Source organism: Triticum aestivum, chromosome 5A (assembly GCF_018294505.1).
Source record: "Triticum aestivum cultivar Chinese Spring chromosome 5A, IWGSC CS RefSeq v2.1, whole genome shotgun sequence".
NCBI lineage: Eukaryota > Viridiplantae > Streptophyta > Magnoliopsida > Poales > Poaceae > Triticum > Triticum aestivum.
In genome coordinates this window covers 126,464,327-126,491,637 of record NC_057806.1, presented here as the reverse complement: position 1 = coordinate 126,491,637, position 27,311 = coordinate 126,464,327, and the positions used below count along the sequence as shown (strand labels likewise).

The window sequence follows — 27,311 nt, the reverse complement described above, 5'->3', positions numbered from 1 at the left end:
CACGCGCATGCACACTTGTTTATCCCTATGAACACCCTCAAAAGATTAAATTGATACTACCTCTGTACCGAAATATAAGAAGTTTTGCAATTTAAATTGAACTATAAAAACATCTTATATTTTGATATTGAGAGATTAGATCTTAAGATTGACAAAGTCGCTAGATGCACCTTGTAATCCACATGCATGTCATACCACTGAAAAAATAGCGGCGGATGGCCTGGAATAAATTCAAAAAGCATGCGAGCACACATATAGCAAATCTAATACTTGAATTCGGCTGCACCGGTTCTACCATAAAAAAAAAACTAACCAATGCTTAGTTCGCTTCTCTATCCAGTCCAGTGTTGTTTAAGGAGTCTCCGCCCATTGCTTGAAGACATTCAGATGCGAGGCTTGGATTCAAAATTAAGCTTGGGGTCTAACCTGTGGCCCAGTGTCCTAGACTTCATCAACAACTAGTAGTTGTTGGTGTTCTCGCAAGGGAATAAAAAAGCAGTCGTTGGTGTGCTTGTAGGAGAAGTATTATTTTTTTTAGAGAAAGAAGGAGAAGTATTATATATAGGAGTAAAACAATTGTCTCTCGCACGGCCCGAGCTGAAGCAAAAACCCCAGGGGCAAAAGCGACCTTGTATCCTCACCCTCCCTCCAATTTAGCCGTTCCCCCCCGCGAACCGAAGCAGCGCCCTCCAGCCTCCAATCCCGGCGACTCCGCCTCCCTTCTGCAGAGACTGCAGCTCTCCTCTCTCGCGCGCGCCAGGAGCGCCCCGTGCTCCGATGGGGTCGCCGGGGATGGCGACGGCGGCGGGCACGGCGGTGCTGGTGTACCTGGTGCTGTCGGGGCGGCTCTGCGGGGACGCCGACGGGGCAGCTGGCGGCAGGGGCGCCATGGAGGACGAGATGATAACCTCCGCGGTCTCGGAGGCCGCGGCAGAGAGGGAGCGGAGGCAGGAGGAGGCGCAGGGGAGGCGGCGTGCGCGGCGCGCGAGGCGCGGGCGTCGGTGGCCGGAGCGGGCCCCGGACGGGTGGGGCGAGGCGGTGACGGGGGCCGCTCGGACCGTGCGGTTCGCCTACGGGCAGACGCTCGGCAAGTGGTCCCTCGGGGAGCTCGCCTTCGGGATCAACTACTACATGCGGCAGCAGGTACTCCGCACGTGCTGATCACCAGTGCTGCCGTAGACCAGAATTGGTTTGCTCCCGCGAGATTTTATTTTTCTCTTCTTTATTTATTTGGTGCGGTGCTGTGGTGATGCGTACGGGGGAGGGGATTGGTTGCTTCCTTGGGATTCTTGGTGATCAAGATTGTCGGCGTCTCTTTGATCTTGTTTGGATTCACATTTCACATGGACAAGGAGAATATTATCTATCCCCTTTCTACCTTCGAGAAAACGGCTTTCTTATCTTGCTTGCTTGCTTGCAAGCAAAGAAACGAAACGAAATATTCTCTTCCGTGAATTGATTACTTCCATACTTAGCAAGTTATTTCTCATTCGGTATGTTTTTTTCTTACGATTTACAGCGTCGTTAGTTCCGAGGTTTATTTTATATTTATATAGCTTACCACACGTGCCTGGATGAAAAAAAAAGAGTAGCAGGAAGCAATCGCAAATGTTTCGTGATGTTTTGTACTTATATGATTGTTGGGATTTGGTTTGTTGATCTCCTGGAAATCTTAAGATATATCCTAACATTTGTAGGAGTTATTAACTTCTAGAGAGCCTAGTTTAGAAGGTGAATGACTCAGTATTATGGGTTGTCATGCTTGTCTTGCTCAATAATAAGATTAAGGAAATTTTAGTTGGTTGATGCTGGGAGCATATGATGATTATCACTAAAACTAACATGTTAGCTGATCAAATGCAATGCCTATTTCTTTGTTGGATTGATGCTTTGCTAGTTGTGAAGCATCTAGGAAAGATATTTGTTGCTAGTAAGTGTGTGCATCTTTCGTTGCTGGTGTGAAGCATCTAGGGAAGGAACGGACAATGGAGAAACCAACGTGAGCCAGTTGGTTCAGGATTTGGAAAAACCTGTATAAACAGTCTAATTCGTTGAAGGTGATTAGGTTGCAAAAAGTCAAAGTGTTCCTCTCCTATGAATAATTAATGATTTATTGTTTCTCCCCTATTTTAGGTTTCCCCCCCTTTGATTTAAAGGAATTGCTAAAGTAATTAGTTGTTCAGCTTCAGATTTGGATCTCCATATTTGGTAGTGCTTCCTCGATTTTCCTATCGGTTCACTTAAAGCGTGCAATTCTTTTTTTTTTCTTTTGGACGAGAGAAATTCTTAGTTTTCATTACATTGGGGCTACTAAGGTTTAGCTTTCCCCTTAAATCCTACTCCACCGTCTAAATAAGATATTTGTTTATACTGCACGGAATAGAGCACTAACACTGATAGCTACTGTAATTAATTTAAGCTCCAGCGATCTAAAGAAAAGCAATTGCTAGATCTGAAGCAGTTGTTAGATTAGATCTAAAGAAAAGCAGCTAGGCACTTTTAGCTGCTTGAGATATTTTACACTCGAAGAATCAGAAGAATACACTATTTCTGTGTCGGTCTTCCCTTTTTTACCAGCTCATGTTTGTGAAGTAGTACATATGTTAACATCCATATGACGTACTGTTTTACTTTATCAGGGTAATCTGCAGCATGAGTATGCTGGGAGTGATTCTGTACGATTGGGAGGGCCTGGGGCAAGAGAGGAGCTGATTTCATTACTCAGATATATGAAGTTATGCATGTATTTCTCAAAGAAGCCATACAAAGTGTTTTTGGAATTTGGTGGATTTGATCAGAGTGATGTTCTTATTAAGAAATCTAAGGCGAGGGTGCGTAAGTACCAGTCAACACTCCATTTTTTACATTATGTACTCTGATTTTGTTACATACTGTACTTAACTTGTTGAACCGATATTTTTTCTGTTCTATTTAGTACAGATTATAAATCAGGACAAATGGGTTGAAATTATGTGCTTTTGTGCAGTTTCTGAAGCCTGCTTTCACAGTTGTCCGTGATAGAGACTCCAAATGCTTTCTCCTTTTCATTCGGGGGGCTATTAGTGTTAAGGAAAGGTTGACAGCAGCAACTGGAGCAGACATTCCATTTCATCATGTTGTGGCTAAAGATGGCTGTGTATCCAACCTAGTGCTGGGGTATGCGCATTGTGGAATGGCTACAGCGGCTCGCTGGATTGCAAATCAGGCCATTCCTTGCCTCAGTAAAGCAGTAGAGCAATTCCCGGACCACAGAATTACGGTAATATATTTCAGTTTTCTGACTAGAGATGCTCTTTTGATGTTCTGCTTACAGAAAATTAAGCATTATGTATTGCCAAAAGAACATGCTCTTGAAAGATGATTGCAATTAGAGGGTATTTTTATTCTAAAAAAACAGACAAAAAAAGTGGTAATCATCAACGATTTGGCCATTACTATATGACACAGATTATAGATTTCCTGAGATCTCTACTTCCGACAGAGATGCACTGCCAAACAAGGCTTCTCTCCTAGGTGGACCATGACACACCTTTTGGAATATATGAACTGCAACTTGTAACAACCAAATATCCTGTTGAGGTAGGGAATTGTGAGCGTGAAGCTTATTTAAAAACAGTGACGTATTTGGAAAATGAAGATTCTCTTATTGATTTCTTAAGATTTTCCGGTGCTGAGAAACAAATTTCCTTAGGTAAGCAGTGCATTTCTGGCTCATACACTCTACACAAGTATGTAGTCACTGGAAAAAACACTTGGCAATGTAATAACTTGGGCTAATGAATATGATAATATGCTTTGGATACCTAGTAAACCTCAAACATTTTTTATCTCCCGAAGTAATACTTACAAATTTATTTTAGTAGATTTAAAGCCTATTTTAGTTTACTTGGCACTGCATTTTTATCAAAACCGCATCTATTTTGTGGACCCTAAAAATGAAAATGTTCATTTGAAAATAAAATGTTTGTGTTCTAAGATCTATCAAACCTACAAACTAGATAATTTTATTTTCTAAAAAAACAAACTAGATAATTTTGTTCTTTATGCATCTTCCATCTAATTTTCTTTTCTGGCAGTTCCTGCTAATCCACTTTTTATCGAAATATATGATGTTTGGTACTTGTGCACTGCATCTAGACTTCTAGACCTTTTTTCTAATTCTATTTGCTAACTCAATCTTGTTATGCTAGATAATTGGGCATTCAATGGGTGCCAGTATCGCTGCATTATTGACATACATTCTGCGTGAGAATGACAAGTTATTATCATCCACATGTATCGCATTTGGACCAGGTATGCCTTGTGACCCCAAGGGTATAGAAGTTTTGCAATTGAATACTATATATGTTAATAGTAAACCATTTTATTTCCGTTTGTTAATTTTCTCTCACTAAAAATATGTATCGGCTCCTTACACAAATATAGTAACTTCTCATGATAGGTCTCTTGTGTTCATATTTTGGCATTTGTAGGCATGTGGCCTGCAATTCATTTTTAGAAAAAAGGAACTATCCGGCGTTAATCATGTAGTGAAAATCAAACGGCGGCAAAAAAGAACAATGATTTCACATGTATGCTTAATGATGATGACAATCGTTCTTTTAGGATAGCCTTTGATTTATATATCTAAGGACTATGAGTAGATAACCAAAAGAAAATTAACTCTGGGTTGAAGTATGAGCTTTCAACATCTGCAAGGAACTCATTGTTCTTTCTTGATGCTGCAAACTTGTGATCTACACACACAGTAGGTGTGAGATATTAACACTTCTACTGCTATTTTCCAGCTGCTTGCATGACATGGGACTTGGCTGAGTCGGGTAAAGACTTCATTACGACTATCGTCAATAGAAATGATGTAGTGCCATCTCTTGGTAGAGTTTCGACTGCCAAACTCCGTACAGAGGTACCTCTCAGCACGATAGTTGAAGTGGGAAACCGTGAAGTAAATATTCCTGTGAATTGTTTTGCCTAGTCAAACATATCATATATTTATCTTTGGGAGTCAAATATGGCAGGTGATGGCATCATCATGGGTGCACGAACTTCGTGAACAAATTCAACAGACTAGATTCTTAGGTTTCGTCAATCGCTCTGTGAGCTTCGTGCGATCTCATGTACCCTTCGTATCAGATCCAAAATCTAAAGTTGTAGATGTCGATATGCTTCAGCCTCCCACTTCCGAGGTACATAATAACAAATATATTGCTGCAAGCACTAGTTCTTGAAACAGATGGACACTGTTGTTACTTACTGAACTATTTGCCATATGACCTGAATTTGCCAGGCTGAGACCAGATCTTCACAAGATGTCAATTGTGCTGCGAAGAAACGTTCTACTCTTGTTTGCTGGTCATGTTCTTCTGCACGGAAGAGGACTATTGATCCTGCAAAACATACTCGGTACATTACAAATCAAACTGATGTTGATGTGAAAACTGAAAAAAACGACACTGAAGCGGCTGATGCAGAGTTAGTCTCAATTTCTTTTGGGGAGTTAAACCTTCAACCATTAGATAATGAAGATACCGACAAGGAGGACATCAAATCACCTCTGAAAAGTTCAAGCGAAGGACAGGTCAGAGAATCCTTAACCAACAAGCAGATGGAGCCGTCATCGTCAAGCCCTTCTGAAGATCCCCTCCAGCTATACCCTCCAGGAAGAATACTGCACATGGTTGCATTGCCAGCTGCAGAAGAGTCCAACACAAGTGAGCAAGGTAGCCAGGAGGAGGTTGTCACCCTGTACGAGACACCTCGACATCTCTACAGCAAGATTCGTCTGGGGAGGTCCATGGTAGGGGAACATTACATGCCCAAGTACATCAGGACAATGGAGCTGTTGATTGAGAAGCTTGCGAAGGAGGACATGGACAGTGACCAACTGGACTTGTTGTAGCAGTGACTGATCATTGATGTACAGAATAGTTGTTGTACAGATCACGGGAAGAGAGTGCATCTGCTTCTGTTTGCTAGCACCTTAGCATCCAGAAGCTGTATGACTTTGTTCTGTTGATGTGCCATCAACAGGATCAGCTCGAAGAGCAGAAGCCTAGTGATGATTTCGGTAATTCAGCAGTGTTGTTGCTTTTGGCTGTGAATATTCATCTATAAGTTAGATTGGCTAACCCATGCCGTTTGTTCAGAAGGTATTTGGTTCTGAAGCTGTTTAAGATCCATCAATTTGTCTGAATCTGTTTCAGATCTTGTTTTTTTCGGTGTTCGATGGTTGTTCATCGTGTGTGATGCATTTCATACTGTCTGCTTTCTTTAGCTCGATTTCTGTAATCATTGTATTCATCATATATGTACAGTTTAGTTGAATACCTATTTAGAAGCTTTGTGTGGTTATTCAACCTCCTATATATCCAAGTGATCCGGTGCGGATTTTTGGGACCTAGGTCTATCTCTTGCCTAATCTCTGCCTCACCTACATTTGCATGCAATTAATTAGTTTACCTATGTATGTTAAATAGCCATGCATTAATTTATGGAAAGTGTTATCTACCGTTGGACGGAGGATCTCTACTCCTAATGGACGAATTGGTTGAATAGTCCCCCCCCACTTTCAACCGGTTTATTTTCAACCGGTTTTTCTTCGTCCCACCTCCCACCAGCCCCTCCCACCGGTTTTTCTCTTTTCTCGTCTGACCGGCAATATCCAACGTATTTATGGTAATCAATCATAATTAATCCACGTATAGTAATAAATCAATCCAGGTATGGTAAGGTCATAACTCAGGAAATTTTGAATATGGTAATTATATGGTAATAAATTTAAATTACCCCAAAGGCTATCAATCCAGGTATGGTAAGGCCATAACTCGGAAAATATCGAATATGGTAATAAATTTAAATTACCACCAGGTATGGTAAGGCTACCCACGTATAGTAATAAATCATATAGTAATAAATCATAATTAATCCATGTATAGTAATAAATCAATCCAGGTATGGTAAGGTCATAACTCAGGAAATTTTGAATATGGTAATTATATGGTAATAAATTTAAATTACCCCAAAGGCTATCAATCCAGGTATGGTAAGGCCATAACTCGGGAAATATCGAATATGGTAATAAATTTAAATTACCACCAGGTATGGTAAGGCTATCCACGTATAGTAATAAATCATATAGTAATATATCATAATTAATCCACATATAGTAATAAATCAATCCAGGTATGGTAAGGTCATAACTCAGGAAATTTTGAATATGGTAATTATATGGTAATAAATTTAAATTACCCCAAAGGCTATCAATCCAGGTATGGTAAGGCCATAACTCGGGAAATATCGAATATGGTAATAAATTTAAATTACCACCAGGTATGGTAAGGCTACCCACGTATAGTAATAAATCATAATTAATCCACGTATAGTAATAAATCAATCCAGGTATGGTAAGGTCATAACTCAGGAAATTTTGAATATGATAATTATATGGTAATAAATTTAAATTACCCCAAAGGCTATCAATCCAGGTATGGTAAGGCCATAACTCGGGAAATATCAAATATGGTAATAAATTTAAATTACTACCAGGTATGGTAAGGCTATCGATCCAGGTATGGCACGCCCTCACCTGATCACCTATCACAATCTCCAGCCCCACACGCACCAAAGAACCCACCCGGCACCAAACGCAGCTCCTCTCATCCCCTCGAGTAAACGCCGCCGCCGTCGTGCGATCTTCCTGACACAGACGCCGTCGTCGCCTCCTTCCCACCTACGGCGTCCCCCACGTCCATGGTGACGGCGCTCGCGTCCTACACTGACCCTCCGCCTCATATAGGTTGGTCGTTGATGGAGTGGGATGTGCCGCTGCGGTTTGGGGAGGCGCAATCACAATCTGGTTGGGATCTCAGTGTGGAATCGTTCTCTGTGATGAAGGATGGCGCTGCCTCCCTGGCAAATGGGATCGGAGGAAGGGGCTCTACGTCGTGAATGTCGGCGAGGCAGCGGCCGAAGGCGAGCCCGACGGTGAGCACGGGTGTTCGTCCCATGAAATAGGCGGCCACGAAGGGCGGATCTGAGGCCACTCCAATCGCCGGTGGCCCTTCCTCCCATCGATCATCGCCTCCATTCTCTCTCTCCTCTAAATCTTTGTCGCCCCTGCCTGATTCTGGCCGACGCCATCCGGCTCTCGCATCGACCACCACCAGCACGGTTGCGGACGAGGCACAACCGCAGACGCCGCCGCCGCCATCCTCATCCACCTCCTCCACCATCCTTCCCAACTGTCGTCGGGGGCACCCGCCATCTGCGCTCTAGCCCACCCACTCCCTCCTATCCCCTCCCCCTGCCTGCCAGCCCCGTGATCCATCGCACAGATGGCAGGTACTACAGCGACCTCCTCCCCAGCGGATCCGGCCTCCTCCGATGGAGATCCATCCTGGGCACCGCCTTATTCTCATGCGTGCACGTCTATATCAACGTCTCCTTCCACCTCACCCGAGCCTTTACCTTCCCACCTCTGCTTCAGATCCACATCACTTTGCAAGGTATGTGCTTGATTGTTCCGAACTGGATCGATGGATTGTGCAAGGTACTTTGGGTGTCGTCATTGATGACAATTGTCACGCCATGCTACCATCGGAGGGGTCCCTCATCGATGATTAGGGTCTTCCGAACTGCACGAGCTCCATTGAGAAGGATGTTTTTAATTCTGGTTTTGCCTACATGCTTTCTTTGCCTGTATCTACTTAGCTAATGTCTTCTTATAGATAGTAGCTGCTGAAGTGGTGATCAAAGTCGTTCACTATAAGGAAACAACCATGATAACAAAAGTGTATATTCCTTGACCTTTGACCTGAAGTACTTTTTCATTAGAAACTTGCAACAGCCAGGCATTGAAGTTAGCAACAGCTTCGTACGTACTGAACTAATTTGCAGCAACACGTACTGAACTAAGTTAGGTTATGCTCATCGTTCCAACATGCTTAGTGATAACCACCTAGCAAGCTGATCAAACATGAAAGGCTCTTCTCTAATTGTACACTTGCATAAATCTCAGATCTTGCAAATTACAGTATAACCATAAAAGTCATGCTTTGACTCCTATAGGGCCTTTTGCACTTTAATATGACTAATAGTTTGCCTTAATATCACAGATTGTATTACTACCTTTCTAAGTGAATGACATTCAAGAAGGTCATTAAATAAAACCAAGAAATCCTTCTGGTATTGAAGTGTAGGAAAGTTGAGACTATAAAACCAAAAGGTTATATTTACGTTTATTAGAGAAGGTTCTTTACTTTTTATAGGAAAACACAAAATGTTGCGATGTAGAGTCTAGGTGGTGGACCTCCTTGATCCACTTGGTGGATGAGGGCGACTCCGGTCCTGGCACCCATAGTGCCAGTGATCCAAAAATCATAGGGCCTGGATATAGCTCTAGCAGACGTATGCGGCTTGCGCATCGAGCTTGGTCGTCTCAAGCATGGAGATAGGCGAGTTGTAGACCAAGAGCTGGTACAGAGATAGGCGAGTTGTAGACAAGAGCTGGTGGGCAGCAAGAAACGCATGCACACCAAAGAACAAATCTGAGTCACATGCCTACTTTTATTGGTTTCTACAAAGAGCGGCTAGCTTAGATCTTAGACCAGTCGGTCACTGTCGAGGTCGCCAAGGTGATCTTACAGCACCGCCGTGGAGATTTCTCATGATTTTATGTAGGCAAGCCGCAAGCGGTGGTGGTGATTGGCTGAGTGGTGTCGCTGCCTTGGGAAGAGACGAAGTGATGGTAAAAGTAAGCAGGATCCGATGATTCTTCCGTGGGGATAGCCAAAATCAAGATGTCGACTACAGACTCGTCGCAGACTTGCAGTGAACCTGGATGCGGCGAGCCTGATTTGTGGATCGATGGCGGGTCTTGACTTTGTTAGGCTGGGATTGGATGGTTGCGGAGGGTGGTGTGCTTGGTTGGGTTTTCATGGAAGAATGTGGCCTCCTCGTGGATCTGGTCATGCCCATCCTAGAGAACATTGTGTCCCTAGCTCCCTCGAGGAGCAAGGACAGTGCAAGCGGCAGCAGGGGGTAGGGGTAGATGTGGGGAGGGATGTCGGCGGCTGCTCGAGGTCATCATGATGAAACCCTTGACGTCCCATCTTTATCAATGGAAGTGGAAGAGCACGAAGTCGAGATTGGATAGGAGTTTGAGTTCTTTTTGGCACCGATCGGTTCCCCACTTTAGAGATGTATTTTTTTTGTGTGTGAGCAAACAGTGGGTTGATTCTAAAAGGGATAGTCACTTTTCAACAGAAGTGCATGACGGACTAAAAATATGACCTTATTTTATTCGTTTGATAGATATCGTATTATTCGTTGTTGTTCGTTCGGTGAAATTTCCTAATATTTGATTGTTGTGTTTCTAATTAGAGCACCCCATAATCACCCAATATGAGGGGATGATAAATGAAAGATACTGATTATAAATTTTGAAGAGCCCGTGGCAACGCACGGGCGTTATACTAGTTACGTTAATTATAGAGTGTCATTCTTCGGACGGGTGAATCGCATTAATTACCTGAAGTACTATCATCGAGCATTAGACGTGAGGGATCATGTTAATTATGGAGAGAGTATCATTTCTTCGAACGGGAGGATCACTAATAGCCCTGAAGATAGAAGGAATTAATGCACCGATTCTGTAGGAGATAATTTACTTACCGAACAAGCTCACGACCTTAATTTCGTCAAGATGAAAAATATCACCGGTAAGATATTGCATATCATCTCGGGATCTCTATATGCACGAGCCGGGAGCTCTATATATAGCTGGCCAAGCTACGCTAATCAATCTTCATCACATCAAAGCTTCTCCTGAGCTACCTCGTTCTTAGCTTCAGCCATGGCGTCCAAGGCCTGCATCCTGATCCTGCTCCTCGTTGCAGCTCTTCTCCATACAGGTACGCAAGAACAAGATAATACTTGGTCGTCGTCGCAGTTTAATCTCACTGATCCTTGGATCTTATGTGCCGTTGATGTGTCCATAGGTCATGCTAGTGGCGACGCCGGGCCGTGCCAACTGGAGGACATCCGCGTCTCGTCGGTGTTGACGGGGCGGCGGGTCCTGAATGTGCCGGAGTACAGCGTGACGGTGGAGAACACGTGCTCGTGCGCGCAGGCGGGCGTGGTGATGTACTGCAACCTCGGCGAGGTGAAAGCGGTGATCTCGGACACGACCAAGCTCCGCCTGCTGAGCCGGAAGCAAGGGCACTGCCTCATCAACAGCGGCTGGCCGATCTTCAACGGCAAGCCCATAATGTTCACCTACGCCGCCAAGACGCAGCTCGACTTCACCCTCGATAACGCCTCGCCGGAGTGCCTGGTGTGATCGTAGCTTTTTATTACACAAACACAAGCAACTTTATTACTTGGAAGTAAGAATGTTTAAAGGTACAGAAATAGGGTCGTAGGAATGACCAGGCCAAATATGGCGTCCTGTACCTAAAGACGACGTGTCCTTTGCAAGGCTATGCGCCTTGAAATTAAAGTTTGTACGCTCATGAATAAAAAGGTAACTGTCAAAAGATGATTTATACTCCAATCTCTCTGATGATTGCTCCATAAACACCCCGAGATCACTATGTTCCTGAGATTCAAATCTCCGCTAGTGAAAAGCCTTCCCAACACGCCAAAGCTTCTAAGCAAGCTGGGTCTTGGACATCTTTGACAACAACTATTGATGCACCCACATATGCTTCAGTAATATCACTGTAAAATGTCACTGTCGCACCTTTTGTGCCCGCTCGGGCAAAGGCCGCATCAGTATTTACTTTTGCATGATACAACTAGGGTGGAAGCCATTTATTGTGTCTCATGTGTGATTCTGGGCTTTGAAACAATCACTTCTCGAGCGCCTTACCTCTGCCAAATATATTTTTATGAATTGATGCGTTGATGGACTCTGAAAGATGTTCCATGGATGGCCTTTCTTCTAGAAAACCAAATTTCCCAAAGAGACATGATCATACTTGAGAACTGCACTTGCGAAAAAGAGCCTTTTTGCATTTGGTTCGGTACACACTGGCATGCTTGCAGTCAAGATCGCATGAGCCAATGCCCATCTGCAACAAGCCATCGAATAGTCAAGGAGCGAGTGGTGCCATGAATCATCCCGCCTGCATAGTGTGCACATATTTCTCGTAGCCATCTGACGGTGTCCCAAAAGATTAGCCGTGGAAGCGACTGTTGACTATTGTGCCAAACGCCAGATGAACACCTTCAACTTGAACGCAGCTACACCATCCAATTGGTTTTCTCTCCTGATTTTGTATCAACCAACATCCGGTACACATATCTCATGGTGAAAAACCCTTTAGGCTCCGAATGCCAGGACCAGAAATCTGTTATGCCACCAGTGCACAGTGGGATGTTGAGGATGGCGTCCGCATCCATCGGCAATAAAACGTGGCACACCAAGTTGGTAGTACATGTGGCATCTGTGTGATTTATCAATTCATGAATCATGAACCGGCCGTGGTGGGTTCGATGCTAGTGGCATGAGCGATTGAAGCAACAACTACCTAGGGATCCAATTGCAGTCTTATATATGTGTGGACTGGCCATCAGCAATACTCCTGCTCAATCCTTGTCTAAGAGTGTAATGTCCGTCCACTATCGCACACCATACCTGTGAAGGATTAGAGCCAGGGTTTGCTTCTCAAATTGTTGGTGTTGGGTAATAATTAATAAATAGCCTTTAGTATGTGTGCACTCAAAGATGTGGGGTCTTGCAGCAAACGCCGCACTTGTCTAGCCAATAGTGCTAAGTTGAAGAGCTACACATCCCGAAATTCGCCCCCCTTATGAATTTTGGGTTGGTCATTACCTTCAAAGACACCTAGTGGATTTTCCTTTTGCCATCTTTGCTCCCCCGCCAGAATCCCCAAATCAATGAGTTGATATGCTCACATAAGCCTCGAGGAAGTCGTAAGCAAGCCATAGAATAAACTGGGATTGCTTGGGCCACTGACTTAATTAATACTTCTTTCCCACCAGCAGATAACACTTTTTCAATCCGACCTTTTATCTCACTCCAAATTCTATCTTCCAAAAATTTGGAAGTGCCATTTTTTGAATGCGCAACATCACTTGGCATGCCCAAATATCTCTCATATAGAGATTCATTGGGGACTTGATGAGTTTGTTTCACAGTTTCTCGAGTACCATTGGGACAACCTTTACTGAAGAAGATGGAAGATTTGTCCTTATTTACCCTATGACCCGAAGCTTGACAATAGTGGTTCAACAAGTTTGAAACCTCCACCATCATTGCATAGTTACCCTGATGAACAACATGCTATCATCTGCAAACAGGAGATGGTTCATCGATGGAGCCGATGAGGCCACACCAATCCCACTCAAATTAGATGATTGATTGTATTTTAATAGACACAAAAGGCCCTCCGCTCTTATGAAGAAAAGATAGGCGGAAATCGAATCTCCATGTCAAAGTCCTCATGATGGTTTGAATTCATCTAGTTTTTTACCATTGAAAAAAGAACTGGAAAATGAACTGACCTGACAATTCCCATGATCACAGAAACCCAATGCCGACCGAAGGCTAGTGTTAGCATAATAGCCCACTCAACTCTATCGAGCTTTCATCATATCCAGTTTGAGAGTTGCATAACGAATTTTCTTCACCCCGATTCTTTTCATAAAACGCAAACACTCGTATGCTGAAATAATATATTTCTGTAGTTAGCTGTCTAGGAACAAAAGCAGATTGCTCAGCAGAAATAATCTCAAACAAGATGACCTTAATTGCAAAGTGACAAGCATTAAGCATGGCAAAGTCATAGCAACATCAATCTTAGAACATAGTGGATACTAGGGATCATGCCCTAATAAAACTAACTCGATTACACGATGAATCTCACCCAACTCCTCACCGACCAGCGAGCCTACTGTAACACCCCGGATGTAACTTTCCATATTTGTATCTCTAACTCTTGCCATTTCCGGCTATGTGATATGATATTCCCTTCATGGTTGGGTTTTGTCTTTCGTTTTGCATTTTGTTCATGTCATGCATTTCATCTCATGTCATCATGTGCATCTCATTTGCATTCATGTTCGTCTCATGCATACTGTCTTTTTGCCCGTTGTCCGTTTCGTAACCCGACACTCCCACATGCACCCGTTGCACCCCTCTAATCTCGTTTCGTGAGCGGGAGAAAAGCGTTCTTGGAATGGGTCGAGATTTGTCGAGTGGCCTTGGCACATCACCGGTAGGCCGCCTATCAAATTTTGTTCCATTTGGAGGTCGTTTGATGCCTCAACGGTTAACCGGGTAACCGTAAAAGCCCCTATTTTGTTGCATCCCAACGCCCCTCTAAAACAGCCCACTAACCCATCTAAACCCCCTCCATGCTCTCCATCGTTGGATCATGATCGTGTGGGTGAAAGCCGCACCTCATTTGGACTCTCCTAGCTCCCCTACCTATAAATAGGTGTCTCCCCCTCCAAATTCGCGGTACAAACCCTAGCTCCCCTCTCCCCGCGCCGCCGGACGCGTCTGCCACCACCACCGTGACCAATCACCGCCTGCCACATCATCCCGCAGCCGCCTCCTCCACCGCGCGGCCCAGATCTGGCCCGCGCCCGCGAGCCGCCGCCGCCGAAGCCCGACCGCGCCGCCCCCGCGCCGCCGCCTTCATCGCCTCCGCTGGCGCACCACCGCGCGAGCTCGCCGCCACCCTCCGCCAGTCGCCGCCGCCACCAGAGCTCCCCTCTCCGCGCCGGAAACCGAGCCCACGCCGCTGGCGCTCGCCCCGCTGTCTAGCTCCGGCCCCTTCCTAGATCCGGCGAGCTCGAGGTCGGCCTCATCACCCCCGGCCTCCTCTGCCACTCGCCGGCCTCCTCCGACCTCACCGGAGTGTCGCCGCCGCCCAGGCCCTCCTCTATCTCTGACCTGACCCGGATCCGCAGACCCGACCCGATCCGCCCATTGACTTTTCCGCAGGGTAAAAATATCTCTTAGTCCTCTAATTCCTACATTGTGATGCCCTGTTCATCCTGCTATATCTCCGTGCTCGGTGCTCCGAATCATGCATATGATATATAAAAATGTTCGCCTCGTGATGCTCTTCACGTTAGTGTCATTTTCATGCATGTTACTTTCCATATTGGTGCCATTATCGTCGTTGCAAGAGTGCTATATGATGTTGTCTGCTGGAAATTAACAGAACTTGGTGATTTGTCATTTTTGTTGCATTTTGTGTGTGCATCCTATGAGCATGATGTCTACATGTTTTATGAGCTCCACCATGCATATTTACATAGGTGCAAGTCTTGTATTTTGTGATCTATGTGGTGACTAACACAAGCATGCAAAGTAAGCTATGTAATGTTGCTGATTTCAGACACTTAGTGTTTTTGCTAAGTCCTTTTCCTGTTACATTTTGATGCCATGTAAACTTGTTGCTACCATGAGATCCATGCACATTTTTGGATAGTTAACTAAGCATGTTTTAAAGATGTTGTGTCTCTCTATCCATTAATTCTCTGGTTGTAATTATGGAGTACTCTATCATGTCTTTTCCATGCTCTACTTTTGCTAAATATTGTTCCTGGTAGATTGCTAACATGCGATTCAACTTTGCCATGGGTGTTGCTAGTGATGCATGTACCCTATGGACTTGATCTTGCCATTCTTAGCTTCTTGAACATGTCTACTCCATGTTGGTTACCTTGTTATGCCATCAAATGCCTTGTGGTGAGTGAATTGAGCTTCCAAAGTTGCTATCATGAATCTGTTTGTGCCATGCTCTATTTTTCTACTAAGTCTGAAACTGATCATATAACTTGCCATGTTTGCATGGGTGCCACACTATTTTCCATGCTTCTTTGGTTAAAGTTCAATAAAGGAGTTTTGTTCTATGTCTTTAGTAGTAGCATGCCATGCCTTTGTTTTCCATGATATGTTCTTGTAGCATGTTGTTAGCAAGCTCTAAACATTACTTCCTGATGCTGTTTTGACATGTTTAGTATTTTCTCCCAGTCTATGAAGCTGATATCATTTGCATTTTTGCCGTGCTATTTTGAGCTTGTTCTAGTGAGAACTAGCAGGAACTTAGTGTTCATGATTTGTAGAGCTTCACCTGTACTTTTTGGTCATGTGCTTTGTTGCTATGTTGGAGTGTTGTAGCATAGTTTCTTGTTGCATTCTAAGTGCTATGATGCTATTAATCGCAGATTTGCATCATTCTTGTTTTGCTTGTCATTTGCAAACCGTGCATCCGTGTCCGGTGATCCTTATATCGATTTCGACTGAAATCACCCCATCTTTCCAGTGGCATACTTGTTTTGACAAGTTGATGCCTCGTTCATCCTTTTCCTTTCGGAGTACCCATATGCATTGCACATCATATCTTGCATTCCATGCCATGTATTGCATCATGTTGCTTGTGCATTGCACCGTGATTGATTGTCGTTCCATTGCTTGTGTTCTTGCTTTGGGTAGAGCCGGGAGACGAGTACGTGAACGAGGAACTTGTTGAGTACGCTAACGAGGAGCAAGCTTTCGACAACTCTGAGAACATTGCATGCAAGATGACCACTACCCTTGATATCACTTCTATCTTTGCTTGCTAGTTGTTTGTTCTATCGCTATGTCGCGCTACCTACCACTTGTTATATCATGCCTCCCATATTGCCATGTCAAGCCTCTAACCCACCTTCCTAGAAAACTGTTGTTTGGCTAAGTTACCGCCTTTTCTCAGCCCCTCTTATAGCGTTGCTAGTTGCAGGTGTCTTGCATGTTGTTCCATGTTGGAACATGGATATGTTGGGATATCACATTATCTCTTATTTTAATTTAATGCATCTATATACTTTGCAAAGGATGGAAGGCTTGGCCTTTTGCTCGGTGTTTTGTTCCACTCTTGCCGCCTTAGTTTCCGTCATACCGGTGTTATGTTCCTTGATTTTGCGTTCCTTACGCGGTTGGGGTTATGGGCCCCCCTTGACAGTTCGCTTTGTATAAAACTCCTCCAGGAAGGCCCAACCTTGGTTTTACATTTGCCTAACAACCTAAGACTTTTCCCTTGGGTTCTGGAGACCCGAGAGTCATCTTTTTTTAACCCACCCCCCGCGCCAGTGCTCCTTTGAGTGTTGGTCCGAACTAGGCGATGTCCGGTGCCCCCTGGGCAACCAGGGTCTATGCAAACCCTGGATGTCTTGCCCATCTGGTGTGCCCTGAGAACGAGATATGTGCAACTCCTATCGGGATTTGTTGGCACATCGGGCGGTCTTGCTGGTCTTGTTTTACCATTATCGAAATGTCTTGTAACTGGGATTCCGAGACTAATCGGGTCTTTCCGAGAGAAGGAATATCCTTCGTTGATCGTGAGAGCTTGTGATGGGTTAAGTTGGGACACCCCTACAGGGTATAATCTTTTGAGAGCCGTGCCCGCGGTTATGTGGCGGATGGAAATTTTTTAATATCCGGTTGTAGAGAGCTTGACATTTGACTTAATTAAAATGAATCAACCGCGTGTGAAGCCGTGATGGTCTCTTTTTGGCGGAGTCCAGGAAGTGAACACGGTTTTGGGTTATGTTTGAATGTAAGTATTTTCAGGATCACTTCTAGCTTCACGACCAATGCGTAGCTTCTCATCTTACCCTTATTTGTGTATGTTAGCCACCATATTCGCTTAGTGCTTGCTGCAGCTCCACCTCATTACCTTATCCTACCCATAAGCTTAAATAGACTGCGGAGTCCCTGTGACTAACGGATACTTCCAAACAGTTGCAGGTGCCGATGATACAAGTGCAGGTGATGCTACTAAACTCAAGTGGGAGTTCGACGAGGACCTTGGTCGTTACTACGTGTCTTTTCCTGATGATCAGTAGTGGAGCCTAGTTGGGACGATCAGGGATCTAGCAGTTGGGTTTATCTTCCTTTTCATTGGGTTGTCTGTAGTCGGACTATGAGTGTATTCTGATGATGTATGACTTATTTGAATATTGTGCGATGTGGCGAGTGTAAGCCAACTCTATTTATCCATGTCTTGTTCATTACATGGGATGTTTGTGAAGATGACCTTTCTTGCGACAAAACCACAATGCGGTTATGCCTCTAAGTCGTGCCTCGACACGTGGGAGATATAGCCGCATCGTGGGTGTTACACCTATGAAGGAATTACTCACTCCTGGTGGGGAGCATCATGGAATTGGCTATGGAGAAGGGTTGGTGATGACGAAGAACGAAGGCCCCCCTCTCCGGAGCCCCAAACGGACTCCAGATTTGGCCTCCCGATGAAGAACAGGAGGTGACGGCGGCTCTGTCTCGTGGATCGTGATAATTCTTTCTCTCTGATTTTTTTCTGGAAAAAAATATGATTTTATAGCGTCGGTTTCAGGCTCTGCGGGGCCACCAGGTGGGGACAACCCACTTGGGCGCGCCTGGAGGGGGGCGCCCTGGTGGGTTGTGCCCACCCAGGTGCCTCCCTCCGATGGATCTTGGCTGCAGAAATTCTTATTTATTGTATAAAAAATCCTCTTAAAATTTCGTTCCATTCCGAGAACTTTTATTTCTGCACAAAAACAACACCATGGTAGTTCTGCTGAAAACAACGTCAGTCCGGGGTTAGTTTCATTCAAATCATGCAAATTAGAGTCCAAAATAAGAGGAAAAGCGTTAGGAAAAGTGGATATGTTGGAGACGCGTCAACTCCCCCAAGGTTAAACCTTTGCTTGTCCTCAAGCAATTCAGTTGATAAGATGAAAGTGAAAAGAAAAACTTTTACGAACTCTTTTGCTCTTGTTTGCATAAATAAGCTTAAACAGCACCTAGGTTTTCAGCCAACGTTATAACTAACCATGCCGACAATAATTCTTAAAGATTATATTAACTCATATCAATGACATAATCAGCTAGCGAGCAATAATAAGATATCTCAGACAGCAACATGTTTTCAAAACAACCATGATATAATATGACAATAGTGGTATCTCGCTAGCCCTTTCTGAGACAACAAAATATAAATGTAGAGCACCTCCAAAGTTCAAGCAGCGACTAAACATTGTAATTCATGGTAGAAAAGATCCAGTCATGATGCACCCAACAGTAGCTACACACAATGCATAAGTCATGACAGCAGTGCTCTCAGACTCTGGCGCTTGTTTTAGAAGGTGATGACACAACATAAAAGTAAATAGATAGTCCCTTCGCAGAGGGAAGCAGTGATTTGTAGAGGTGCCAGAGCTCAAGTTTTTAAAATAGAGGTAAATGATATTTTGAGACATGCACCCGTCTCATTTACTTCACGACTATCAGTTATCAATATCTTCCATGCTAAGCACGCTAGTGGCGGTTCCCAAGCGATAAAAGTAAAGGTTTTGACTCCAGTGGAGTTTTTGTTTGATTATTTGTAAGTTTTTTCTGTTTGCAGTTTGGGACTGGGCATCCCTATTACCGCCCTTTTCTCGTGCGATGGCGAGTGAATAAACACTCAACCTGAGAATAACCCGCTTAGCATGGAAGATACCGACCACCTCCTGTCGTTCCATGAACGATCCACACACACAAAAATGAGATTTATTAGAAGTTTTTAGAGGTGGCACATGCAAATTTACTTAGGACCACAGGGTAATACCACATATAGGTAGGTATGGTGGACTCATCTAGAATAACTTTGGGTTCAAGATTTTTGATGTACAAACAGAATTCACACTTAATACAGGCGAAGGCTAGCAAATAGATTGAGAAGCGGACAGCTAAAGAGCAACAACGGTCATGAACATGCATTATTCATAAGTAACATTGGACACTAGCATGAGTAGGATATGAACACCATGAACATAAATATCATATAGGCTATGTTGCTTTTGATTCAACTACATGCATGAACATGTGCCAAGTCAAGCCACTCAAACATTCAGAGGAGGATATCATATCATCATACTACATCACAATCATTTTAACGCAATGTTGATATACAAGATAAATCATTATCCACTTCTAGCTACTTATGCATGGCATGAGAAACTATAATCTCTAATTGTCATTGCAAACATGTTTAATCATAATGGGCTGAATCATGTATACTAGGTTAAACATATTTACACAAACATAAGAAGTCGAGTTCATATCTGTTTCTCTCTGCCATGACCAGTTCATCGAATATTGTCATTTTTGCCTTTCACTTGCATGACCGAACGATATGAAAATAATAATAGTGCAAGAGTGCCGTGGACTAAGCTGGAATCTGCAAAACATTTTATTCAACAGGAGAAGACAAGGTAAAATGGCTCTTTATTAGATCACAGTTATTCATATGAGAGCCACTCAACATTTTCATCATGGTCTTCTCCTCGGTACAACTCGAATAAAAAGAAAAAAATTCAGAGAAACACACTGAAATATTTTTGGAGTTTTTTGGTTTTCTTGAACAAGGAAATAAAAGGGAAAAGCAAAAACTAGAAAAACTATTTACACGGGAAAGCTCCCAACAAGCAAAAGAAGAACAAGGAAATCTTTTTGGGTTTTCTTTTTAGTATTACAACTAAGCATGCATAGAAAGTAAACTAACTACAACTAATTTCTTTTTGGTTTTTCTAAGATTTTTCAAACACACAAGAAGAAAGCAAGACAATAAATTTAACATGGATGATACAATGAAAAAGTGTGGACACCGACAAATTAAATTAGTGAACATGAATGTAATGTTGGTGGGAAACACGTACTCCCCCAAGGTTAGGCTTTTGGCCTAACTTGGTAATCAATCAGAAGCCTGGATAGTAGTTGGGGTACTGAGGAGCGGGCATCCACTGATCCCACTACTGAGGCTCTTCCTCCTCCTCTGCAGCCTGGTCGTTCCGGTAGGCGATGATGTCCACAGGCATAATCCTATATCCGCCCCTGGCAACATGATCAAACAAAGCAGGAGCAGGCAATGAAATAATATCATGAGTTTCAATGCTGAAAACCAAGTTGCAAGGAATAGAGATGTCAGGGTAATCTCTTGCAATAAAATGGTGCTGTTCCTTGGTTGCACAGTCTAGGTAAACCTTGGTCAAAGGATAATCATGAAGGCGTATCTCAACATTGAAGTGAGCCGCCAAACTAGTAGCGAAAATCCCACCATGTATTTTACCCTTGGACTTATAAATGTGGAGGCGACGTGCCACAATAGCTCCCAGGCTATAAGTGTTGTCGCCCTCTAGTGCATGACGTAAAACAGTAAGGTCTGGTGAACTGAGTGCACCCACCTTCTCTCTAGCAAGCACGCATTTTGTAATGAAAAGAGCAAAGTAATGAACAACAGGAAAATGCAAGCCAACGGCAGTGATAGCTAACACCCCTCTCTCATCTCTCACTGTTAAGGTACGATAAAAGGCCTCAAACTCTACCGGCCTAGGCTCAACTAAGCTCCCGTCAGAAGGGATCATGCATATGTTACAAAATTCAGTAAGTGGTATCTGACGGGTTTCGACATATAAACTAAACTGCACCTCACAGGGATTATTCCTAGGAAGGAAAGTAAAACTTTGAATAAATATATTTGTGAGGAGATGATACTGTTCACATTTAGCTGCGATGAAGTCGGTGAGGCCGGCATTAGCAATATATTGTGTAAACTCTTGCAGGATTCCAGCCTCTTCCATGAACCGGGTGTGCGGCCATTCGCACGGCCATACTTCCGCCAACCTCCGGAGGTGGAGATCACTGTCAGAAGGCTCCCCAATAACTCCCTTAGAGTTCTTCTTGGAACCAAACTTCCTAAAGATATTCATGTCTTTCCTATGAACAAAAATTCTAAAATTTTTAGTCCACAAAATTTTCTCAACAAAACTTCACAAAAATGATACCAACTACTCATATGGATACATAGAGGCCATAGCAAGCACTCAAACTACTTAGAACTCTAAGAATTCAACATGCAAGCTCATCTACAACAGCACCGAGAGTAGCTAATTATTCAAAATATAAACCACTAAAAAAAACTAATTGGACAAATGGTGGAGTCACATACCAAGCAACAATCCCCCGAAACAGTTTCAAAAACGGAGCTTCGAGCAAAGAGATCGAAATCCGCGGGTTTGAGAGCAAGAACATGGGAGAGAGAGCAATTGAGAATTTTTGCTGGAGGTAAGTGATGATGTGGTGTGAAGGGATAAGTGAGGGGGGGGGGGCACGTGGGGACCACAACCTACCAGGGCGCACCTGGGGGTCCTAGCGCGCCCAGGTGGGTTGTGCCCACCTGGTGCACCCCCCTCCTATGTTATTTGCACCAAAAATTCTTAAATGTTCAGAAAAAATCGTATTAAATTTTCAAAGTCTGAGAACTTTTATTTTTGGGTCATTTTTTTATTGTACGGAAAATTCAGAAAACAGACAAAACATGGCATTTTATTTTATTTAACTAATAAAAACATAAAACAAAAGGCAGGGACAAAAGGTAGTGCTTACTAAATTCATCAAATTCATACCTCTCAAAAATGATCCATTAATAAGGTTGATCAAGTCTTATTAACAACCACTTTCGATTAGCATGAAACCGAAGAACTTTGGTAAATCACTAAGTTACCTCAATGGTGATATGAATGTCCCCAACAATAAGCATTTCATATTTCTTTTTAACAGTAGGTAGAGGTATTTGAAAACTTCCAATAGTGATTGTCAGAGATTTTTCAATAATATTAATACCATTCACTTGGAATTGTTTCTTCGGAAAGTGCACCATATGCTCATTACCATTGATGTGAAAAGTGATCTTGCTTTAATTGCAATCAATAACAGCCCCTATAGTATTCAAGAAGGGTCTACCAAGGATAATCGACATGTTGTCGTCCTCGGGCATCTCAAGTATAACAAAGTCAGTCAAAATAGTAACATTAGCAACAACAACGGGCACATCCTCACAAATACCGATAGGTATGGCAGTTGATTTGTCAACCATTTGCAAAGATATTTCAGTAGGTGTGAGTTTATTCAAATCAAGTCTTTTATATAAAGAGAAAGGCATAATACTAACACCAGCTCCTAAATCACACAAAGCAGTTTTCACATAATTCTTTTTGATAGAGCAAGGTATAGTTGGTATTCTCGGATCTCCAAGTTTTTTAGGTACTCCATCTTTAAAAGTATAATTAGCAAGCATGGCGGAGATTTCAGCTTCCGATATTTTTGTCTTATTAGTGATGATGTCTTTCATGTACTTTGCATAAGGAGGCATTTTCAAGATATCAGTTAAGCAAGTACGCAAAAAGACTGGCCTCAGCATTTCAGCAAAGCGTTCAAATTCTTCATCATCTTTCTTTTTAGTTGACTTAGGTGGAAAGGGCATAGGTTTTTGAACCCACGGTTCTCTTTTTTAACCATGTTTTCTAGCAATGAAGTCTCTTTTATCATACTTTTTATTCTTAGGTTGTGGGTTATTAAGATCAACTGGTGGTTCTATCTCAACATCATTGTATGGTTCTTCATTATTTGGTTGACTATCTTCATGAACCTCACCATTAACTTTTTCATTATCAGAAGGTGAGTGTTCACTACCAGGTTGAGTTTCAGCATCAGAGATAGAAACTTCATTATCATTATCAGAAGGTTTTTCTACTTTAGGTTCACTAGAAGTGTGTGAAGTCCTATCATTTTTCTTTTCCTTTTTATTTTTAGAAGGACTAGGTGCAGTGGTGTTGTTCCTTTGTGGATCCTTTTCAATTGTTTTTGGGTGTCCCTCAGGATATAGTGGTTCCCGAGTCATTTTACCTCCTCTAGTTGCAACTCTAACATCAAAGTCATGTATATTATTATTATTCATTTCATCTAGCAATTCTCTTTGTGATTTAGCAACTTGTTCTAACTGGGTTTGTACCATAGAAGCATGCTTCCCAACACCTCTAACATCATTTGAGATTCTAAATAACAAGTCACTCAAGTGAGTAATCATATCAGAATTGTATTTCAATTGTTTCATAACATTTGCATTGAAGTGATCTTGTTTTCTAATGTAGTTTTCAAACTCATAAAGGCATTGGCTAGGGTGCATATTGTGAGGATTGTCATTATCATTGAACTTCATAAGAGAATTTACCTCTATCACCTTAGGCAGTGGTGGTGTATTAAGCCCATGTATTTCTTCAATAGGAGGTAACTTTTTAACATCCTCAATTTTAATACCTTTTTCCTTCATAGATTTCTTTGCCTCTTGCATATCTTCGGGACTGAGATATAATATACCCCTCTTCTTCGGAGTGGGTTTAGGCGGTGGTTCAGGAAGAGTCCAATCATCATAGTTTTTCAATATGTTATTCAATAATTCTTCAGCTTGCCCAACAGTTCATTCCCTGGAAACACAACCAACACAACTATCTAGGAAATCCCTTGAAGCATTGGTCAGTCCATTATAGAAGATATCAAGTATTTGATTTTTCTTCAGAGGATGACCAGGCAAAGCATTAAGTAATTGGCAAAGCCTCCCCCAAGCTTGTGGGAGACTCTCTTCTTTAATTTGCACAAAGTTAAATATTTTCTGCAAGGCAGCTTGTTTCTTATGAGCAGAGAAATATTTTTTTAGAGAAGTAATAAATCATATCCTGGGGACTACGCACACAACCAGGAGCAAGAGTATTGTACCAAGCTTTAGCATCACCCTTTAATGAGAACGGAAATAATTTGAGAATATAGTAATAGCGAGTCTTCTCATCATGAGTAAAAAGGGTGGCTATGTCATTCAACTTAGTAAGATGTGCCACAACAGTTTCAGTTTCATGACCATGGAAATGATCAAATTCAACCAAAGTAATCAACTCTGGGTCAACAGAGAATTCATAATCCTTATCATCAATAAAGATAGGTGAAGTAGCAAACTTAGGATCATATGTCATTCTAGCATTCAGAGATCTTTCTTTATACTTGTATAGTAATTTCTCTAGATCATCTCTATCCTTACAAGCAAGAATATCTCTAATTGTCTCCTCATTCATAACATAACCTTTCGGTACCTTAGGCAATTCATATCTAGGAAGGCTAGTTCTAGTAGGTGTTTCAGGAGTTTCAGTTTCAAGCTCATCATCAGATTCAACAACATCATGTTGTATTACTCTAGCAATTTGTTCATCAAGAAAGTTGATACGTCTCCAACGTATCTATAATTTATGAAGTATTCATGCCATGTTTACAATAGTTTTATATGATTTTGGTATGATTTGATTAGAACTAATCCGGACTGACGCTGTTTTCAGCAGAACTACCGTGGTGTTGTTTTTGTGCAAAAATAGAAGTTCTCGGAATACGATGAAAATCAACGGAGAATTTTTTTGGAAAATATAAAAAATACTGGAACAAAAATCTACCGGAGGGGAGTCCCATGGGCCCCATGAGGGTGGGGGCGCGCCCACTGTTGTGGATACACATAACAGGTAGGCCCACGAAGGGTCGAAATATCATAAAACATGGGGTCCACACAACATGTGGATCCAGATAAATTTCATACAGACATACTATCCACTTGGATGACCATGAAGTCATTCAGACAACAACAACCACTCGACCAACTCATTCCACTCGGAGCACCTGATCTCACTCGGATATGCGAAGACCAGCAGTCGACAAGGCACTCGAAGCATCATCTTAGTAGTAGACTGAGTTATGTCTTTAACGCCCCCACTTTGTAACATAGGAGGTGAGGGGGTGGCGCACTCTATATAAGCCACCCCCACCACTAGACTAGGGGGCTTTTTTCTTCCACCTCTCTCTCTTTCTCACCATTTAGCTTGAGGCATGGAGATCCGTTCTCCCGCCCTCTCTCCCTCTCTAATACACCATGTAATCTCCGGATATACACTAGATAAAACAAAGCCTCTCCGGAGCACGAGACGTAGGGTTGTTATCTCCACTGTGAGAGGTCCGGACTCGCTAAAACCACCGTGTCACCCATTTGCATCTTGATAGATCATGCTCCGTTACCCTATACCTTATAATTGTTGGAATCGTTCCCACGACAGTTGACGCCCACCTTGGGGCACGACGTCTATCGAACCATGATGCAGTTGGTCATTTCTTCATCCACCGATGGCGAATCAATTCCCGTTGGTGCCCTCTATTCGATTTCATCTTCATGTTTTAACACGTTATTTGTACTGTTCATCTTCACGACGAGCAAAGCATTGAAACAGAAGACAGAAGGAAAACAAGCATCCATACAAGAAAATACAAGGAGAATCATCAACCTTCAGGTTAGCTGGCCTCGCGTCCGTGTGAGTTGACCACCTGAATCGGTGTCCGGAACATCGCCAATAGCTGCAGCAGCGGCGCGAAAGCAGGAAACCAACTGCGCCTCCACGCGCGGCCACCGGCGTCATCCGCCTCATCGTCGTCTCCGACCTCGACACAGCCGAGTGCGTCTCGTCGGTGACGTCGTCGTTGAGTCCCCGCGTGCGCGGCCACCGGCACCGTCCGCCCCATCGTTGTCACGTGCGACCGCCGGCGTCGTTGTGTGATGACGGCCGCCGGCGCTGTTCACCTTGTTGTTGACTCCAGCCTCGTATTCTCGGTTGCTCGGCGGCCACCTCCGCGATGGAGGCGCAGGCGCGCAAGGCTCCTTCCTCCAGCACTGATCACCGGTGATGGTCTCCGTGGCGGAGGCGCGCTGCAGCGGCAACCTACGAAACCGCTTCAGCCCGCAACCGATGGTCCTTCATGACTGAAGGAATCAATACCAAGCAAGTACATGCATAACGTAGGCCACTTAATCGAGGAATAACTGCATGCAAGAAAAAAGAACGGAAATGTTAACGCCTACACGTGTGGGCGTTTGCACATCGCCCACACGCCTCCATCATCACTCATTTTGCCACGTATGAATAGATGACATTAGCAGAATTTTTTTTGGTTTTCGGCTTAAAAATGTTGTATCTCCTAAATAAAAAAGCGAACTAAAAATCCGTTTTCACCATTAAATCCGTCTCGACGAGATCTTCAAAACTAGACCCCATGTTGATATGTTTCGACGATTTTTTTTGCCAGAAGTTGCCACGATGTTTACACTGCAGTTGCCATATGGCTTAAACTAAAGTTGCCATGTGGCAATTTTAGTTTGTAGATCATGGCAATTTTAGTATTTTGATGATGGCAACTCCAGTACTTTGACCATGAAAATTATTTTTTGTATGAACCATGGCAATTTTACGTGCATGTATCATGGCAATTTTAGTTTATGGTTCATGGCAAGTCTAGTTTCTTAATTCCCCATTTTATAAATGTCAAAATTTACTTTTAAATATAGAAGAAAATAGCTGAAACATATCATGGCAACTTCAGTGTAAACATCATGGCAATTCATATGCAATAGACA

General features: G+C 43.1%; 2 protein-coding genes across 2 annotated transcripts; both read left to right on the top strand.

The window, feature by feature from the left end:
* Nucleotides 1–581: 581 nt before the first annotated feature.
* Nucleotides 582–6,367, top strand: LOC123102598 (uncharacterized). Its single transcript, XM_044524000.1, has 7 exons — nt 582–1,143; nt 2,640–2,831; nt 2,987–3,259; nt 4,191–4,293; nt 4,788–4,906; nt 5,019–5,186; nt 5,288–6,367. Exons 1-7 carry the CDS (start codon nt 778–780, stop codon nt 5,897–5,899), a joined length of 1,833 nt encoding a protein of 610 aa, XP_044379935.1. The 5' UTR covers nt 582–777; the 3' UTR covers nt 5,900–6,367.
* A 4,419-nt stretch (nt 6,368–10,786) lies between these two features.
* Nucleotides 10,787–11,548, top strand: LOC123106697 (uncharacterized). Its single transcript, XM_044528787.1, has 2 exons — nt 10,787–10,910; nt 10,998–11,548. The coding sequence occupies exons 1-2, from the start codon at nt 10,853–10,855 to the stop codon at nt 11,336–11,338; spliced, it is 399 nt and encodes a 132-aa protein (XP_044384722.1). The 5' UTR covers nt 10,787–10,852; the 3' UTR covers nt 11,339–11,548.
* Nucleotides 11,549–27,311: the final 15,763 nt, after the last annotated feature.

Coding starts and splice junctions, on each gene's coding strand:
- LOC123102598 (XM_044524000.1), top strand. CDS start 778: ATGGGGTCGCCGGGGATGGCGACGGCGGCGGGCACGGCGGTGCTGGTG. Junction 4,294..4,787: donor ATGTATCGCATTTGGACCAG/GTATGCCTTGTG, acceptor GCTATTTTCCAG/CTGCTTGCATGACATGGGAC. Junction 5,187..5,287: donor TTCAGCCTCCCACTTCCGAG/GTACATAATAAC, acceptor TGAATTTGCCAG/GCTGAGACCAGATCTTCACA.
- LOC123106697 (XM_044528787.1), top strand. CDS start 10,853: ATGGCGTCCAAGGCCTGCATCCTGATCCTGCTCCTCGTTGCAGCTCTT. Junction 10,911..10,997: donor TGCAGCTCTTCTCCATACAG/GTACGCAAGAAC, acceptor ATGTGTCCATAG/GTCATGCTAGTGGCGACGCC.